The following is a 19450-nucleotide window of genomic DNA, read 5'->3' as shown; positions in this document are numbered from 1 at the left end:
TCTATTTCAAGGAGAAACACAACACACTAGCAGCTCTTATTTAACAAAAATGTGCAGCAGGCTTGTAACACTTGACCAAAATATGCTTCGTGTATTGACTTTACAGCTCACGGTGAAGCCCAGGCAAACCCTGCAGATCCATTTCTCACTCAAATGTGAAAAAAACGAACACTGACAACAAGTTGGTGCCAAAATCCGGACTGTAAGGATTGCAGAGCTTAAATCGTCATTTTGAGGTCCATAACATCAAGAATTAAGTCAGTTTCAGCCTTAAAAATCCAATACTGTACACATTATACTATGAGTTCATGACTTAATAAATAACAAAGTTAATCATTAAAAACGTGTAAAACTGTTGGTTATTAATAGTTTTCAGTCAAAACACTGCTGATGTGCTTCATTAGGACTAGCAGTAGTTTCCCAGGTGACATGAGCTCACTCAGTTCTGATTTTGTACAGAAATCTTTCACACGAAATAACTAAAATTGCTCCCATTCTTCAAAAGTACTGCAATCAAGGATGCAGGTGCTTAGAATAAGGAGCTGTACTGAGAAAACACAAACACTGACTGCCTATTTTTAGCTGAATGTCGTTTTTCATTCATTGAGCAAGACTGTGCAAGTTTTTACACAGGAAATAACTCAATATTCCTCTTACATGCTAAATGTTAAAATAATTAACCACAAAAAAACAGCCTTCCATTACAACGTTTTACTGCTTCTTCTTTACAGGGTCTGGTGAGATCAGTTCCTTCTGAATTTACAGAAGCTAATAATCTCAACTTAAAATGACAGAAAAACAAAAGAACCATGTCCATCCCTTTATGACAGGGGTGTCAAACTCCGTTTCTGGAGGGCCACTATCCTGCATGTTTTAGATGTTTCCCTCTTCCAACACACCTTATTCAAATGATCAGGCTCGTTATCAGGCTTCTGCTGAGCTTGATGATGAGCTGATAATTTGAATCAGGTGTGTTGGAAGAGGGAAACATCTAAAACATGCAGGAACGGAGTTTGACACCCCTGCTTTATGACCACAGTGATACTTCCAGCAGGATAATGCTCCACGTCATCGTTAGCTTAATGTTGCTGTTTTCCATTTCTGTCAGGAAGCACCTCAAGAAAGTGAAATTAAAAGATATGCACCCAAACAAAGAGAGTCCGAGGCAACCCCACAGTCACCCCGGCAGAGGTGTGGAGGTTATTATGGGATGGAGCTGTGTGTCCTCGCTGCCCCTCCCTCTCAACTCCTGGCCTTTAACAGGGGCAGCTGACGTCAGATGGGCCTCGGGCACCCGACCGTCTCTGTTGTTTTTAGCTGTCAGTTTTCCACTCGCCCCCACCCACCCTGCACACAACTGTTCCTGGCTGATGTCCAAACTCCTCCAGCTCTTTGTAGGAGTGACCTTTGCAGAGGCAGACTGACAGACCGGCCCGGGCTCTCACTCTCTTGGTGGTGTGAGTGGTGTCAGTGTGTGGTGCTGGCAGCCGACGGGCCTGAAAGGATCGTTTCAAACCGTTACTGCGGCCGCCCCGCTGAGAGGAGCGTTTGCTGACTGAAATCCCAGAGATGGCGTTTATCTCGGGCAGGGATCACACGTCAGTGAGAGAAATCATCTTTTATCTGTCACATGGAGGATTTACTTCAAGTCAGGCTTTGACTGTGAACATCTAAACTAAATCTAATTTTGCTTTGCTCCCATTTTGTGTCAGGAAATCAGAAATATGATGAAAAGGTGCAGTTAATAACCACATCTTATCAGTTTATGCCAACTGTAATATCCTTATGTGGAAATAAGGATGAGGAATTAAATGTGAAGCTAATACATGGTTAAGATCAGCTTAGTAGAGAGAAGTTTAAAAGTGTGGTTTTTCACAAACTTTTCCAGAAAAGGACACATAATAGAAAAGAAGAAAAATGTGCTATTTTTAATATTTTGAGGAATTGGTCTGAGACTGACAATTATTTTTTCTTATCAGTTCCGTAAAATGTCAGAAAGTAGCTCAACATGATGCTTTCAAATTGCTTCTTTTTTCTGAGCAATAGTCAGAAACACAAAATAAAACAGAGAAAGTTGGAAAATCATTACATTAAAGGGGTCCAAACCAGCAGATCTTTGGTATTTGCTTTTAAGTGACCAATGCTTCAATTTAAATCAATTACATTTTATTTCTATGTCACCAATTACAGTTCAGATTGTCTCCAGACACTTCACAGAACAGGCAAATGGATTCTGTTTACATACCAACTGGCTTTACCAATCACATAAACACCATTAAAAGGACAAAAGGACCACAAAATGATCCTAAATCTTGTGCAATGACCGCATAGAGACACAGGATGACCAAAAAAAGACAGAAAATGACCACAAAATGACACAATACAACAAAGTAACCATGAAAACACAAAATAAACACAAAATCACCACAAAGGTACACAAAATTACACCAAAAACATCTTTAGAAAGCATAAATTGGCAACAAAAAGACAGAAAATTATAGTAAATGACCACAATAAAAGTATAATGACCACATAGACACACAATGACCACAAAATGACACAATATCACATAAAGTAAGCATGAAAACACAAAATTACTGCAAAGAGACATAAAATGACACAAAATCGGCATGAAAAACACAAATTATTACTAAATTATACAAAGTCACCACAAAGATACACTAAATTACACCAAAAGCATAGAAGGGTCAAAAAAAGACACAAAATGATTCAAATTCATGTAGAATGACCACACAGAGATGCGTCTGGAATGTTCCTTCAGGCCAGACTGTTTATTAGACACACAGTATGTGCAGAAAGTGACATATGTGATGTCCAGATATAGGAGCAGAGTGAGAGGTCGCTGTGTGTCGCTGCTCTCAGATGGCAACTCTTCAGGTGGTCCTGATGCTCAAATCCAACGACCAGATAACCAGAAAGCTTTTCACATATTCAGGAATAACCGAGGACGCCTGATGAGGCCAGCGAGCCCCGAGGACCACGTCAGTCACTGTCAGAGACGACAAACAACAAAAGTATGCTGTTTACATCATATGTGAGGTGTTTTTCTACTCCCGTTAGCAATTTTTGATATTCTGATCCATCAAACTGTTTGCAAGGACTGAAAGCCAGTTGATTAAATTAGATTTGGAGGATTTTAAAACACTGTAAAATCTTTTTTGATTTAGTTATGCTGAAATATTACTCAGTCACGGGTAGATGGATGTTAAATGTTGAATGACTTTTTAGTATCTAAAGACAAGCAAGAGTAGAATCCTAATAAAATCCTATTAAGTTCAATGAATAATTAGCTAGCATAGCATGCATATCAAACAAAGGAACGGAGCAGTTTAAAAACTGAAGAAGACTGAAGATTAAAAGTTAGAACAAATTAGGGAAGAATTAAAGATGACAACACACCAAAGAACAAGGCAGCTACAATTAAAATAAAGCTTAGAGAGAACATAAAATAAACAGGACATGATACAGAATAGAACACTGAAACTAATTAAAGCTAAAAATATAAAAGCAAATCTATAAAGGTGGGTTTAAAGAAGTGGTTTAAAAGAAGTTACTGACTCTGCAAGCCTTCTCTCCTCAGTCAAAAATCAAAGGATCCAAGAAAAGTAGAGGACTGTTCTGAGACAAAATAATAACAGTATTGGGGCCCTGAATCATTTAGTGTGTGAGGTGTTCTGCAGGGTGGTCTTTCATATAGGAAATGCCAGCGTGACGTCATTTGTTATGGTCACATGGTACAAGATGGCCGCCGGTTGGCAAGAACCGGCAGTAACATAACGGCTTGCAACGAGAACGGTATCGGGTTTGAAGCAAATACGTACATTTATCGCTTTTCATGAATGAAAATGCACTTGTATTTACCACAATGGTAATATCATGTGTAGTTGTTGGTTGCACTAAGCGTTTTGAGAAAGGATCAGGCTTGAAATTTCATCGAATACCGATTTCAGGAGAGAGAAGATGGCGGTGGCTTCAGCCATCAACAGGAAAAATTGTACCCCAGTAAGCAGCAGAGATCGTGTTTGTGGCTCCCACTTTTCTTCAGGTAAACTATTCAACAGCTTAGCATGTTTAGTATGTCCAACTTTGAGCTTATTTACCAAAAGATATTGATTTAGTGTCGCATTCTTCGCATGAAGCGATCTCTACACTTTGGGTTTGGTTCAGTGTTGTCATGTGTTACCTTTTCAGGCCATGAAAGTATACTAAAGTCGAATGAAGCATATTCAATAACATCTCCTTAAGCCAGCAGCCTCATATTTGTAACCATATGTGTTTCTGTATGCGTCTAGCGATCGTTTTTTAGAATTGTCCTATTTTCGATCACCAATGCTGTGGGTCTGTTACTGTTACATAGAAGCCATACTGCAGACAAAAAATACAGCAACTTCTTGACGTTTCTTTGACATCTTGTTGAAGATTAACAGAAGATGTATTATTTTTGTTTTTTATTTTTTCAATATGTTTTATTGGTTTTTTTAAAAATGATTTTCCCATAGAGACATAAATGACAGAACAAATGCAAATCACTTCAATTAATACACTCATCCCCGGAATGTAACAGAGCTCTGTTCAGCAAATACAATAGAAATAATAAATTCACCATTCCCATCAGAAGATGTAGTATTTTTAATTCATAATTATATATCTATATCTATATACATATATATATATATATATTTTAATTGATGGGGGATGGGGAAAGGGGGGGGCAATTTTTTTTACATGTGTAATTAAACAGGAAAAATAATTATTGGCAGACTACTGGGCAACTGGTTTACAATTTGTACTCATATATCTTTCTAAGTCATATTGAGGCTCTACAGAACGCCACTGCCGGTCACATAGTTCGTTAATGTTCTCCTCATCAATGTCGTCCTCAATCACAAGGCTGGTAAGAGGAGGTGGGAATGAGCTTGTCTCTACGTCTTCCTCTGCAGTATCTGTTTCCTCCTCATCCAGGGGCGGTACAGTCTTGAAGAAGACGGCATCGGGACAGACTGCATACAGAGCCTTCAGGCGGTCCAGGTCAGGTAGTGGTGCTGTTCCGGTGGCAGATGTCGTCTTGATGGGGTTCGTCTTCTTCTGGCCGCTGCTGAAGTCAAACTCGCACATCGGAATCGGTTGAAGCTGAAATATAATTGGTGTGAAGTAAATGATTTTTAGTAATTCGGAATCTATAAATTATCATGAATATTTAGATCAGATATTAATGTAACATTCACTGAATAGAGTAGGCATAATGGATAGTAACTTTCACTTGGTGAAAATTGTGAATTTAACTAATACAGAGTCCTTTTCAAGAAACAGCAAAAATGTTAACAACCAACATTACAAAAATGTTAAATCTTGAGACATTAAGATACCCTGGCAAGTGTCAGAGAATTATCAAAAAGTCACCATATTTAACTGGGGACAAATTAAATCATACCACATACCTCCTCCATGTAAGCAGCATTCCGCTTGCGAGCATCACTTGTACGGGCCTTTGATGTCAGACCTGCTCGGACAGTCGCATCGACCTTGAACAGGAGGGCTGCGACATGACTGCACACTTCTCCAAGTCTGCAAAAAAGTCTAATGTTAACATATGTCTTTGTGAACTTGTTTTATCCAATACAAATTTGGTCTATTTTCTACAAATATTTATAAGATATTCAACAAATATTTCATTTAATCAATAATCAATTTGTATGGCCTCATTAAAACACATTGGAGTGTTACTGGCACATGCAATTTTAAAATTTAGTTATCAAAGGTCAGAAATTTATATTTTCCCCAGATATTTAAAATGTTGTTTTACATATTTTGTACAAATAATTTTAAAGCTTCAAAAAGTATTTCAAGCAATCAATAATCAATTTGTATTTTAACATTTAATAAATTGGTTCAAAATTGATTATTTTCCCCAAGTATATATCAAAAGTAAACTTAAATGTATCTAAGCCTATTTTCAATTATCTATACCTATTGTGCTTTCATAATTAATGAAATTGGAAAATATTGGAAAATTAGAATATTTATGATATTATTACAGGAATGATAATTCTGTTTACTTATTTTGTATTAATATCTTGAAAATATTCAAAGAATATTTTATGTAATCAATAACATTCCAAGCAACTATTAATAAATTGATTTTAACATTATAATCTTACCCTGCTATACATGTACAGTGCGCACAGTAAACAGTCCCTTCCGATTTCTTCACACACACCCAGGGTTGATGGGGCTCGTCACATAGATGTTGGGAAGGGATCACTTTGGTCTTCAAAATACAGTATGGAGAATCCAGGTCGTAATAAAAAATAGGGAGCACGTGTCCACTCTTCACATATTCATATGCCTTCAGAGATTTGTAAGCTCTTAAACTGTCGTGGGTGAACTGCCCAGGGGTGTCAATCAAGTAAAAATAAATGTCGGTGAAGGAAATGTCCGGCCACAATGAAGGATCGTCAACCCATCCAGTCTTCAAATTGTAGGGATCTGGCAAGGTTTTACTGTTTCCCTGATATCTCAGCTTACTCACGTATCTTTGTCGGGCCTCAGGTGATAAGGATTGAGCATAATCGGACAATTTCACGGAAGGATAGTTCGCATTGTTATCGTCAGCCATGATATTGTTCTTCTGGTTCCTCTCGCAAACCGGCGCGGGAATGTGGAATCACGTGACTTCGTGACGTCACCGTTTGTAAACACTGAGGCTTTCAGTTGATTTTTATGAAACCTTGTGAAGTTTAGATTAGCCCCCACCACAGATTACATTCCAGTGAGGAATACATGGGAACATAAATGCCAAATTTAATTCCCTTTTTTATTTTAATCAAAACATCTTTAAAGTTTCCCTAAATAATTCAATCTCCTGACCCTCTCTCCTTCACAACACTCTGACTTCACCGTGTGTTTTTAGCGCCACCTCGTGGAGCGCTAAACACGCGTCATCACCCCGCGCTGCTGTCGCGGTTCTCAGGCGCCTAGCAACCTCACACATACACCTCACAACTTGTATCCCCGCACTGACCAATCAGAACTTGCATTGCACACAGAGCGGACCAATCAGCGTTGAGGATTTCGGCACCGATTTAAACTAAGAGCGAACGCTTCCTGTTTTGTTAACTGCATCACACAAGCGTGAATGACCGAGTAGAGAAGGCAAAAGGCAATTTTTTGGACCTAATTCTTTATCGTTATCGTCAGAAAAAAGGTATCATTAGTACGACAGTAAAGTCAGACTATAATTCTAAAGCGGCTAGTTTAGTTTTATGTTCAAACTGCAGCCAAACGCTGATGCTAACGTAAAGTTCGGTAACTTTTAACGTTAGCGTCCGTTGACTAAAACAAGATGCCGTCCCGTGTTGAGGACTACGAAGTGTTGTACACTATCGGCTCCGGCTCCTATGGAAGATGTCAGAAAATAAGACGAAAAACTGACGGGAAAGTGAGTAACTTATACAGAAACACACCGCCACACACCTGGAGCTAACGGTTACCTGTCCTGAGCGACCACCGGGCTGCTATTGATACTCGATGCTAGGCAACGCTTAGCACTGAAAACAAGGAATAACAATCACATGTTGGTGTTTTTAGCGTAAACATTGAGCAAAATGTAACAAACACCCATGCAAATAGGTGGTGGAGTGTATTCTGCAACGTGTGTGATGAATCCAACCATTTTGGATCTTCTACCTGGAGGACATTTTGAGGAGAAGCTCAGGTGTTACTGATTATTAGGAGTTTTATTAAGCTGAATTGAACATAGCTATCAATAATTTATATTTACAACTTTGTTTTTATTGCAGAGATGTCACAAAATATCTTAAATGTAAAAGGCCTGCTGACATGCCTGAATGTATTGTAATCAGTTATGATTGTTATTATTAGTGCCTTATGAGAAAAGTCCACGCTTTGTGGACATCTAACTGTTAAAGTCAAGCTACAGTTTAGTATTCACCGTGTAATCAATTTAAAGCATGTAAAGAAGCATTGCTTAGTAAGACTATCACACAATGAGTGACTCTGGGTCCGAGCTCCCCTAAATTTGTCTTTCCAATTTGCAAATTGCATTGTTTCAAATTGGAGTTTCTATTTGAAAATGATTAATTATTCCTTCAGCCATATTCTCAAGCTCATATGAAGCGATAACACAACTTAAAATGTCCTGGTCTAACATTCAAAACGGCAGCCAGACGGGGCAATATGTCCCTGCATCTTTTCAGTGGTAGTTTTATGATATTTTAAGACTTTTCTGGGGCGCTTGTCCCTTTAAGAGAAGAGAGAGATGACAGTTAAGAATTGGGCGAAATAGATAAGAAGTGATCTGCCTTAACTCTCTGTATGTTAGTGGTGCAACGCCCATTTTTTACTTTTGAATGAGTGATGTTAAACAGTCATTCTTGGCTTTGATGTCCATAGCTTTCCTTCCCAGATTTCAATTGCATCTCTAGTCTCTGTTTTAGGATAGTGTAATGTCTGATGTGAGTTGATTATTCTCCATCACCACTCTGACTTCTACCTGATAACTTCACTCCTTCCCCACTCATGAGGTGTTTGCCTTTAAGCTCTGTTCTTCTTTAATTTAAGGCCTGTTGTCCTTTAGATTCTAGTGTGGAAGGAGTTGGACTATGGCACCATGGCAGAGAGTGAGAAGCAGATGCTGGTGTCAGAGGTGAACCTCCTGAGGGAGCTCAAGCACCCGAACATAGTGAGGTACTACGACCGCATCATAGACCGGACCAACACTATGCTCTATATTGTAATGGAGTACTGCGAAGGCGGGGACCTGTCCAGTCTCATCAGCCGCTGCATCAAGGAAAGGTAATGGTCTTTGAAAACACAATGTACTTCAGTTTTGTGTATTTACATCTCCCTCCAGTTTGACTGAATCTACACAGTTAAGACTGGTTGTGTTTTTCCCACGGCAGGCGTTATCTGGAGGAGCAGTTCATCCTACGAATGATGGCTCAGCTCACGTTGGCCCTCAAAGAGTGTCACAGACGGAGTGACGGCAGGGCCACGGTTCTTCACAGAGACCTGAAACCAGCCAACATCTTCCTTGACAGCAAGCAGAACGTCAAACTCGGCGACTTCGGCCTCGCGAGGATCCTCAACCACGACACCAGCTTTGCAAAGACGTTTGTCGGAACACCCTACTACATGTCTCCGGTGAGTTTTCTTCTGAATATCTTATATTTCGGGGATATCTGGAGCATTAAATCTGATCTCTTGACCTTTCTCATTGGAACTCTGTTTTTATTAATCTTTTTTCCCTCAAGTTTTTATTTATCTTTAGACAATTACACAAACCAAGAAAAACAAACAAACAAAATAATTGAACAATGCCTGGGTAGTAACAGAGCACCTACATCCTCCTTCAGTCTTATTAATCGTAATTTCCCCCTTGTTCCCCTCCAGCGTTGCCATTTTGAGTTCTGTATTCTGTCCACTTAGTCCATTTTTTGTCCATTTGTGCTTCCTGTTGTCTCAGTTTGTGAGTTAGCGTTTCCATTATATAGATTTCTTCAGTAATTTCCAACAATTGGTCCTTTGTTTAGTGGTCCTGTTTTCCCACAGTTTCTTGTTATGGCTTTTTTACATGCCACTAGTAGTATTTTCATTAAATATCTGTCATTTCCCAACACACTCTCTTCAGAAAAATTCCAATGATGAAGCACACTGCAGCTCAAAGGGATCTTAGGAGCCATTATTAGTTGTAGCTCTTCACATATGGTTTCCCAAAACACAGTTATTTTCAACAAATATGTGAGTGATCTACATCAAGCTCTCCACACTCTGGCCAACATTTCTGATGTTGGTTTAACTGTTTATTTTTTATCTTTGGTGTAATAAAGAAGCATGCCAGATTTTTCCAGAAGAACTCCTTCTGTTTTTATTTTTGCATTTGAAGGGATTTCTTTTAGGGCTAAAAATCATCATATCTTAACCCTCATGTCGTCCTGCGGGTCAAAATTGACCCTTTTTAAGTTTGAAAATGTGGAGAAAAAACTATATTTTCACAGTGAAACTTCTGATGTCCACATTTTCATAATTTTTGGAAAATCTTTGAACATTTTTTGGTGGAAAAAAGAAATGTTAAAAATGTTTCTTAAGAACATTCATATAAAAAATCAATCATTTTTTTTGTGAATGTTCCTGAAGAAAATATTAGAAGTTTTACTGATATATATGTAATCACTTTAGATACTTTTAGGATTTTTTTTTTGAAAGATTTTTACCAATTTATTAAAATTATTGACAAGAATTTTCTTGCCAAATTTGGTTTTGTTTTTTTTTTAAATACAACTTTTAAGGGAAACATTTAAGGAATTATTGGAATTTTCTTCCTGAAGGTTGAGCAGATTTTCAGAAATTTGAAGATTTTTTTTTTTGCTGAATTTTTGGATTTTTTTCGGACAAGGAAACAATATTTTTTGGTGCCCATAAATGAGGACAACAGCAGGGTTAAGCAGCCACCCTTGTCACTACTTGTCACTATCTCTCCTTTCTTTCAGGAGCAAATAAACAGGATGTCGTACAACGAGAAGTCTGACATTTGGTCACTGGGATGTTTGCTGTATGAACTTTGTGCATTATCGTAAGTTATTCCACTCCTCTGCTTTCCTAGCAAACCGTCTGGCTGCAGATCAGTCAGTTTCTCCTGTGTTTCTCCCGTCTAGACCTCCGTTTACTGCTTACAACCAGAGAGAGCTGGCTGAAAAGATCAGGGAGGGGAAGTTCAGAAGAATCCCCTTCCGCTACTCCGAGGAACTGAACACCCTACTCGGCAAAATGCTCTACTTAAAGGTTAGAAGAAGAATCATTTAACAATACTGTAATATAGTTGGAGACAGTAGTTCAATTTCCCAGGCAGCATGCCAGTGCTGTCAGCTACGTTCTTTGTGTCTCGGTGCAGTCGGGGTAGATTAACCTGTCCGCTCCGTTGCCAGGACTATCTGAGGCCTTCTGTGGAGTCTATCCTCCAGAGCAGCCTGCTGAGCGACGCCGTCGCCGAGGAGCAGAGGAAGGCGCAGCTGCGACCCCGACAGAGATCGGACGACCCCAACCGTCCCGTCCACAAACCGACTGAACCGGCGGCTGCCTCACCTGCAGAGCTCAGGCTGAGGGAACAGGCGCTGCGAGACAGAGAACAGGCTCTGAAGGAACGCGAGGAAAGGCTGGAGAGTAAGAGTTTTATTTTTAGCCCCGTTTGTGCCACTCAGACCTCAATTCCAGGGCAGTCAGGAGACGGTGTGACCCCTGCTGACTGGCCACATTTTACTGCATTAACTTATTCAAAGCTGCTTATGATGAAAGATTAGTATTGCTGTGGACTCTGGGAAACATTTTTAAATATGAAGTGTGTGTTTTTATATGAACAGTGTTTCATTGACATCTGTTTGTGTTCATTGCTCTTGTACAAAATCATGATAAATAATTCTGTATATGTCTTATGGGCATTATGTGATTTTTTTTTTTGTTTGTTTTAATGAAATACATTTAAGGTTGTATGCAGAACATACTGAGATTAACCCTGGTATTGTCCTGTGGATCAAAATTGATCCGTTTTAAAGTTTGAAAATGTGGAAAAATGCAATATTTTCACAGTGAAACTTCTGATGTTCACATTTTCAATATTTTTGGGAAATATTTGAATATTTTTTGGTGGAAAAAAAGATGTTAAAAATATTTCTTAAGAACATTCTCAAAAAAATCAACCAAAATCCAGCGAATTTTGCTGGATTTTGTTAGATTTTTTTGTGAATGTTCTTAAAGAAAATATCAGAAGTTTTACTGATGGATATGTAATCACTTCCGATATTTTAGGGGTTTGTTTGGAAGATTTTTACTCATTTTTTGAAAATATTGACAATTTTCTTGCCAAATTTGGGGGATTTTTTTATGTAAACTTTTAAGGATTTGTTGGAATTTTCTTCCTGAAGATTTTGCAAATTTTCAGAAATTTGAGGAATTTTTTTTGCTGAATTTTTGGATTTTTTTCAAACAAGGAAACAAGATTTTTTGATGCCCGTAAACGAGGACAACAGGAGGTGTAAGATAATGAAAAGATGACAGTGTATTTGAGGAAACTTGCTGGATGGAACAGGTTTGTTCATGTTGCTCGTGACAGAAGTGCTGCAGCCAAATGTTGACATACTTCCACCTACAGCCCCTCGCTGACAGCGCAGATTACATGCTGCAATCGAAATGTGTGTCAGTGTCTATATATGTCTCAAATCTATGAATGCAAGCATTAAATTGGTTGCCACACATGAGTAACATAAATTCCACTGCTAAAACAGTCCTTTTTGTGTTTTAATGGCAGAACGGGAGCAGGAGCTGTGTGTTCGTGAGCGACTGTCAAATGAGAAGCTTTCACGGTAAAACTTTATTGGAAAAAAGATGTTTTTCCATAAAATATTTTTTCCAGTGTTTCCTGCTGGTTAGTACATCTTTGTTTTTTGTGATCTGCCGTTTCAGAGCTGAGAGTTTACTGAAGCACTGCAGCCGCCTGCAGCAGCAGAGGGAACTGGCACTGTTCTATGGCAAAGACATAGGTATGGGAATCAAGCGGAGACTTCTGAACCAAGACAAGAGCTGAGCAGTGTTTTTATGTGTTAATGTGTCTGTCTAGAATTCCAATGACTGGTATCAAGTATATTTATTTATATATATATATATATCATGTAAATAAAGTTTTTACACACCAATAAAGCAGAATTTAAAATAAACTTGCATTTTAACATACTGCACACCTGACCAAATGACATCTAGCCATCATGTTAGATTGTAATTGGTGCTGCCCCATGATGTCACACTCAGTTCGATCTTTGTTAATAAGTTACTTGACTTCTCGCTGTTTGGCTCTAGATGTGGACAGCCTGTCACCAGGCAAGAAGAAAGTCCACTTTGCCGGCGAAAGCAAAGAGAACCACCGGCCCGATAGTTGCCAGAGCGTGACGTCCCAGGAGGTGATGCTGAGGAGGCTGCAGGCGGCCAATGTGCGAGCACAAACGCTGAACGAAGTGGAGAAGATGTGTCAGTTCAAGAGCCGGCAGATCCTGGGCATTCGCTGATCAAACTCACATGACTGAATGTCAAACTTCTGCTAGCTCAGAGTGGTAACAGCTGGATGTAGCTTAGAATTTATTTATGATAGTTGAGCAGCTCTGAAGCCAAATAACTCAACCCTATGCATCGTTACATGTTATAACGAGCTTTTAAGTGTATTTTTAGATTGATGGTTTGATGAGCGTGTGTGTAGATATTACAGGCAGCTATTGTGATTGTCACTGTACGTTATTGCTGTATTGTTTTGTTTCTTTCTCTATTTTTACAGCGGTAGACATAAAAGAGAAGATTCTTGGATTTATTTGTATATGAAGAGAGAGCAGTTTATATGGAATAACTCATGTACCAGGGATGACAGTTAACATGTTACTATCTAGAAGGAAATTTCAATTTGTAATAAATGTATGAAAGTACAAGATGCATTATCATTATGAGATGGTTCACTTTCACCATAAGAATTGCTGCAAACAAGTGTATAATTTGCATTACAGTTACACCATACAGATACTGTTGACTCAAGACTGGTAGTTCCCACAAGGGGTCATCAGTTTCCCATGAAAAGTCAAACACCACTTCCAGAGGCTTCTCTCCATGATGAAAAGCCTTCACAGCTGGGAATGCTTCATTTTACATTCAAATAGATAGAATTCAGAGGGACACTTTTCCAATAGTGTTCACGGTTGATTGTAAAACAAACATTATTTAGTTTGTTTGCTGAAACCATTTCGATCAACTCCATCAAAGACAATTGTATCTTTAAAAAATCCAGTGCAATTTTACTGCTGTGAGAACACAACAGTAAAATAGTTAAATAAGGCAATAGCAAAAACTAACATATTTAAATTAGGAAATAAACGCTCCTTCTGTAGTTTATTTGATTGGATCATCTTCAGTGATGGGACATCAATCAGAAAGCAAAATAAAGCCCCAGTGATTGTGTATTTACTCAGACGGTGGTTGAGTATCTGATATCAAGTTCTGACTGAGACCACAAGATTAGATCTACAAATCAATTAAGAATGTCATCGCGAGATTACAGCTGTCGTTAGCGTGCGTAGCAACCGCTGTTGTCTGGCTTGTTTTCTCCGCCTACTTGCGAGACTTGCACAAATCTGACCAATAGCACCCCTTCTCGTATCCTGTTAACCAATAGGAATCGTCCTAGGCGTGTCCCCCCAGCCGTCGTGTTCCGTGTGGAAAGTTTACCGGCTCGGGTGCAAAGTTTCAGCCGTCTGCAAATCGGAGCTCGTCGGCAAATGAATCTGGAATATGCTGGGGAGGACCACGGCGAACTTAAACGGCTTAAATACAGTCTCGGACCGTTTTCGCCGGTGTTTACCTTCAGATGTTGCCGAGTAATGCTGCCGTCGCCAGATATCAGTAGAATACGAGGACGCCGTTAGCATTGGTCGTATTGTCTCAGGGAGCCAGCTAGCTTAAGTCGTTAGCTCGGAGTTGAAGCTAGCTCGCTGATGTTCGGCTGATTTCGACAGAAGATAAGAAGAAACGTCAATTTAACTCCGAAACTTGAATCAACAGAGGACCACGAGGACGGAAAAATGGCTTGTGAGCCCAATCGTGCCCGGCTGCTATGCATGCTTTCATTGACTTTTGGGTTTTTCATTGTGGAAGTGGTGGTCAGTCGGATCACCTCCTCTCTGTCGATGCTGTCAGACTCCTTTCATATGCTGTCGGACGTCATCGCGCTGGTGGTCGCTCTGGTCGCGGTGAGATTCGCCGAGAAAACCCAGGCGACCAACAAGAACACCTTCGGCTGGATCCGGGCGGAGGTGATGGGAGCTCTGGTCAACGCCGTCTTCCTCACGGCGCTGTGCTTCACAATCGTCCTGGAGGCGATCGAGCGCTTCACCGAGCCCCACGAGATCGACAGCCCGGAGGTGGTCGCCGGGGTCGGCGCCGCGGGGCTCCTGATCAACCTGCTCGGTCTCTGCCTGTTCCACGGGCACGCCGGGGGAGGCCACGGGCACTCTCACGGTGGTCACTCTCACGGGGGTAAGAACAAGAGGAGTAAAGCCGGTAAATCTCAGAAGGCTGGGAATGGATCCTCAGGAGAGGAGACCAACAACCTGGTGGGGAATCACAATAGCCCGGGTGAGACCAGACCAAGAAATGGTAAATATGATCATCTGCAACATAATTTCTCTTGTTTGTCTGCGTTTTGTTTAAATGTGCCCATTACAGCCCAGTAAGAACTGTCCAAACCTTCAAATCCAGCGCCTATTGTGTCCCACAATTAATCTGACAGCATGTGCCAGACTTATCTTCATTGTTAACAGTCCAGATTGCATAACTGTACATCTATATGCCTCCAGGCTTCCCTGAGGGGCTCTCTAAGTAACTAATCCTCATTGTTTACTCGACAGCCATGGTATTTAGACATATGTGTTTGGTATCACATTTTTGTTGGGTCATTCTATCCTTGGAAACCATCACTGTTGAATTCTCGGGTTGCGTGTTTTGTAACACTGACCGCCGTCACCTGACTCATGGAAACGTGTGCAAGCTTCTGAAACATCCTGTTTTTTAACAAATGCCAGATTTCAGCAAAGATTTTTAAGCTCTTGTGGCTTATGGTAATTGAATTTCCACACTTGGCACACAAGTGGATGCATTGTTTTTAAGCTGTGATGGGCTGATTGTTACAGCCATGTTCTGGTATTTGGTTTCTTCCATCTCTGTGTGCCGGTAAGTCGAGAGTTTTGGATCCGCTTATCGATTATAAAGCAACAGATTGCCCCAAAAAGCTTCTCTGTGCCTGCCTCTGGTCAGTCTATCCCCCTCGCTTGCTCACTGAAGGGTTAAACCCATACAGAAGACCTTTTTTCCCCCCACACTGTTAAGCCCTGCCAGTTTCAATAAATGGGGACTATATTCCCTCCTCCTCTGTGTGCTGATTGCTGTTATGGGGTTATACATCAATGTAGCCGTGGAGTCGACAGCCCCAGACACACCATTAGCCGTTGATGAATGACCCGGCGGTGTCCTGGGAAGGAGGCGAGCCTGTGCCGTGCCCTCAGCGATGCGTGCGCCACCGCACGGCCTCCAATTACTAATAGAATTTGCTTAATCTGAATTACTACGCAGTGTCACAGTTCACACGGGCTTCTGCTTCAACCTCAAATGATGTATGTAAACAGTTTAACCACTCATAGTATCTTCTTCCTGCAGGGTGAGTGGTTGTATGAGCCGAGTTCCTACACACAGCATTTCTTTGTTGCACTTCTTGGTCTGTCTACAGCCACTGAACACTGTATTTGTATCTGTGTCCATCTGGTTATTTAACTCCAGTAAACTACACTCTCCTTTCTGTCTTTTGTATCTTCAGAAATCAACTGTAAAGACAGCGCAGAGGTGCAGATGAACGGAAACACCCACTTCGACGAGCTGGACCACGAGCACGACTCGTCGTCGCAGCTCAACATGCGAGGCGTCTTCCTGCATGTGCTGGGCGACGCTCTGGGCTCGGTCATCGTTGTGGTCAACGCTCTGGTGCTTATCTTCGTGTGGCAGCCCTGCAAAGCCGACGAGACGTGTGTGAACCCGTGCATCAACAGCCACAGCACGGACCACAAGCATGTCAACCAGACCCTTGTTGACCTGCTGGAGGGTCCGACGGTGACGCCCGTGAAGACTGCCGGCCCCTGCTGGGTTCTTTACCTGGACCCCACGCTCTGCCTCATCATGGTGTGCATCCTGCTCTACACCACCTACCCGCTCCTGAAGGAGTCGGCGCTCATTCTGCTGCAGACTGTGCCCAAGCAGATCAACATGCACCGGGTCAACGAGCGGCTGCTGAGCCTGGACGGCGTGCTCGCCATCCACGAGCTGCACATCTGGCAGCTGGCCGGGAGCCGCATCATCGCGACGGCGCACATCAAGTGCCACGACCCCACTTCCTACATGGAGGTGGCCAAACGCATCAAGGACTTCTTCCATGATGAGGGCATCCACGCCACCACCATCCAGCCCGAGTTCGTCACGTTCAACTCAGAGTCTCGGGACTCTCTGTGCGAGCTCTCCTGTCGGACTCAGTGCGCCCCCAAGCTGTGCTGCGGCTCTGCAGACAAACCCAACGCCGACAAGAAGGCCGGCAGTGACTCTAAGGGTGCCGCCGCCCTGGAGGTGATCAGCGAGACCGCGGAGCAGGCCGCGGCCGTTCAGGTCCGCCCTCGGTCCGACGCCGAGGCCACTGTCGCCAGAGAGGTGGAGTCGTCTCTGTGAGATGGAGGAGACACAAAGAAGCAGAGGAGAAGCAGGAAAACTACCACTTTGGGGCAAAACATCATTGTCGTGTGCAGGAAGCTGTCGTTGCCCTGATATGGAAATCCTTTCATTCTCTGTTTTTACATTTCTGTACGGCTGAAACCACCACCCCACTCCCACCTCGTTCATGCATTTGAGCCTTAGTTTCTTTCCATCTCTCACTCCTCGCTCCACATTTTACCCTCAGCCCCTCCCGGCCGGCCTCTCCTCGGCCCCTCTTGCTGTCTCTAGCCCCGGCGGTTTGGTCGCGATGCATGTTGGGGTTCACTGACCTCATCTCCTCCAGGACTGGAGCGAGGCCTGCATGAGTGTCCCTCATTAGCACTGTGTCCTCTGGTGTTTCTGTGCCAAAGCTTCTCACTGGACTGAAGGGATCAGAGAGACGCCCTCTCCTCCAGATGGACACAACACAACTCATGCAATTCGGAGCACACGTTAGGTTATTTAGTTTGAGCCTACGGACCTGCTGGCTAAGGAGTCTGCCTTCTAGTTTCTTTTGTGTAGGCTTTGAGCAGATCTATTTTCTTACCCTCTGGCCCCAAGTGGAATAGTATTGTATTGCATAATAATTTAAGTATTTAAGTTATTAGAAATGATCTATTTCTCTCTGTAGATGCTGTTTGTAATATTTACTTTGGATGATAGACATTTTTGCAATTTTTCTGTCTTGGAATTTCTGACAGACCATCTATGCTGTAGTCGGTTTTTTCAGACGTGATGTTTTTATAATGATTTTGTCTTTTCAGACTTTTTCTCTGGCCTTGACTCAGTTTTAATTGCAGTCATTAGTTTGGATACAAAAGCCGTATCGACACTCTCACTTTGCCTTTCAAATGAGGATAAACAAGAAACAAACTGCTGTGGTATAGCACTACGTATCATAGACACGGCGTAAAGGAACTTCTTGCGACGGCACCGTCACCTAATTCAATGTTTATTCATAAATTTGATGCCTTGCAAGCCAGAGGGTTGTGTGTTGTGAAGCAATGAGCACTGGATGCCGTTAGTGAAACACTATTGTCTGTGTGAATCTGTACTGGAAAGCTTTCTGATGGTGGCTGTCGGTTTATTCATTTTTTTTGTTTGGAAATCGTCATGAATGTGTCCAGCACCTTGTCACAATCCATGCTGAGGGAGTTTTTCTATTTCCAGGACGTTCTACTATGTTTGCATGACCAAACTGAGACCTGGTGTTCGACTTTTACCGGCTCCGCTAAGAGCTCTAGTTGCTGCTTACCAGCGCCTGCTGGTATCCTCCAATATTACTCATAACTGTGTCGGGAATGACTCATCGTATAGCTCGTCTGTCCTCTGCTCTCTTTGGACAGTTGAGCTGGCTGTTTGCTGAATTAAAGTCCATATGGTGGCCTTTGAAATTGTATGACTTTTTCCCTCATCAGCACAGATATCATCCAGAGTTGTTCTTTGGTACGTTTCATATTTCCACTCTCAATTTAATGTGTATGCAATATAGAAATATGTGCTGGGAAATGTATTTTTCTTCATTTGTAATGTTTGGTCACTTTTATTCTGTCTTTTATGACTTGAGCTCTATGTGCAAATTGAAAACTAAAGTGTTTTGTTTATTTTTAATTTTAGATATGACACATCTGCTGATGTGTTTTTGATATATACATATAAATATAAATATATATCTACAGTACCTGTCCAATGTGTCATTGTGAAATAAAAACAAAATATGGCTGTTTGGTACAGTTGAAGAACCCAAACTTGTCTTAGTCGTACTTTCTCTACTTTTGCTTCTCTCAGGGTGTGTTTTCATGAGGGACACAACAATGAGGACAGATTGGAGACAGAACAAAGGGAATAAGGTTTAAAGTCAAGAAAAAAGCCAAAGAAAACAAATCGTTTTTGAAGATTTAATTTTCCGGAGTCTGACTTTACAAGCTACAGTAAAATCACAAGCACCTTTCACTGTCAGGCCGTCCTTCCTGCAGGGCAGAACCAGAGCCGTGGCCCAGATATCAGCGCTGCAGACAGAAAACAGCCGCTTGCTGGTGTCATGGACGGCTTACCGAACAGGTGAACTGAACTGACGGCGAGGACTTCTACTCAAACT

At 41.4% G+C, this 19450-nt stretch overlaps 3 protein-coding genes and 1 long non-coding RNA gene across 4 annotated transcripts; 2 read left to right on the top strand and 2 right to left on the bottom strand.

Annotated features, from left to right (window-relative positions):
• Positions 1-2149: 2149 nt before the first annotated feature.
• LOC127537724 (uncharacterized) lies at positions 2150-3908 on the bottom strand. The gene is made up of 2 exons (XR_007947538.1): positions 3580-3908; positions 2150-3010 (listed from the first exon to the last, which is right to left on the bottom strand). It is a non-coding gene; the product is annotated as an uncharacterized LOC127537724 (long non-coding RNA).
• Positions 3909-4454: 546 nt separating this feature from the next.
• LOC127537723 (uncharacterized) lies at positions 4455-6689 on the bottom strand. The gene is made up of 3 exons (XM_051960832.1): positions 6180-6689; positions 5460-5586; positions 4455-5151 (listed from the first exon to the last, which is right to left on the bottom strand). Exons 1-3 carry the CDS (start codon positions 6635-6637, stop codon positions 4783-4785), a joined length of 954 nt encoding a protein of 317 aa, XP_051816792.1. The 5' UTR covers positions 6638-6689; the 3' UTR covers positions 4455-4782.
• Positions 6690-6802: 113 nt separating this feature from the next.
• On the top strand, positions 6803-13502 carry nek2 (NIMA-related kinase 2). Its single transcript, XM_022211895.2, has 9 exons — positions 6803-7459; positions 8618-8835; positions 8943-9183; positions 10530-10612; positions 10695-10821; positions 10965-11199; positions 12341-12395; positions 12496-12572; positions 12886-13502. The coding sequence occupies exons 1-9, from the start codon at positions 7364-7366 to the stop codon at positions 13089-13091; spliced, it is 1338 nt and encodes a 445-aa protein (XP_022067587.2). The 5' UTR covers positions 6803-7363; the 3' UTR covers positions 13092-13502.
• A 784-nt stretch (positions 13503-14286) lies between these two features.
• Positions 14287-19100, top strand: slc30a1a (solute carrier family 30 member 1a). The gene is made up of 2 exons (XM_022211882.2): positions 14287-15219; positions 16433-19100. Exons 1-2 carry the CDS (start codon positions 14646-14648, stop codon positions 17326-17328), a joined length of 1470 nt encoding a protein of 489 aa, XP_022067574.2. The 5' UTR covers positions 14287-14645; the 3' UTR covers positions 17329-19100.
• Positions 19101-19450: the final 350 nt, after the last annotated feature.

This window comes from Acanthochromis polyacanthus, chromosome 16 (genome assembly GCF_021347895.1).
Source record: "Acanthochromis polyacanthus isolate Apoly-LR-REF ecotype Palm Island chromosome 16, KAUST_Apoly_ChrSc, whole genome shotgun sequence".
Taxonomy (NCBI): domain Eukaryota; kingdom Metazoa; phylum Chordata; class Actinopteri; family Pomacentridae; genus Acanthochromis; species Acanthochromis polyacanthus.
The sequence above is the reverse complement of the archived record's forward strand: the minus strand, read 5'-3'. Positions and strand labels throughout refer to the sequence as shown.

What these genes read in the sequence shown, in the direction of transcription:
- nek2 (XM_022211895.2), top strand. Translation starts at nt 7,364, where the DNA reads ATGCCGTCCCGTGTTGAGGACTACGAAGTGTTGTACACTATCGGCTCC. An exon ending in GCAAAATGCTCTACTTAAAG is followed by an intron (nt 10,822 to 10,964) that starts GTTAGAAGAAGA and finishes CTCCGTTGCCAG; the next exon opens with GACTATCTGAGGCCTTCTGT. An exon ending in ACGCGAGGAAAGGCTGGAGA is followed by an intron (nt 11,200 to 12,340) that starts GTAAGAGTTTTA and finishes TTTTAATGGCAG; the next exon opens with AACGGGAGCAGGAGCTGTGT.
- LOC127537723 (XM_051960832.1), bottom strand. Translation starts at nt 6,637, where the DNA reads ATGGCTGACGATAACAATGCGAACTATCCTTCCGTGAAATTGTCCGAT. An exon ending in CACTGTACATGTATAGCAGG is followed by an intron (nt 5,587 to 6,179) that starts GTAAGATTATAA and finishes ACTTTTTTGCAG; the next exon opens with ACTTGGAGAAGTGTGCAGTC. An exon ending in ATGCTGCTTACATGGAGGAG is followed by an intron (nt 5,152 to 5,459) that starts GTATGTGGTATG and finishes ATTATATTTCAG; the next exon opens with CTTCAACCGATTCCGATGTG.
- slc30a1a (XM_022211882.2), top strand. Translation starts at nt 14,646, where the DNA reads ATGGCTTGTGAGCCCAATCGTGCCCGGCTGCTATGCATGCTTTCATTG. An exon ending in TGAGACCAGACCAAGAAATG is followed by an intron (nt 15,220 to 16,432) that starts GTAAATATGATC and finishes TTGTATCTTCAG; the next exon opens with AAATCAACTGTAAAGACAGC.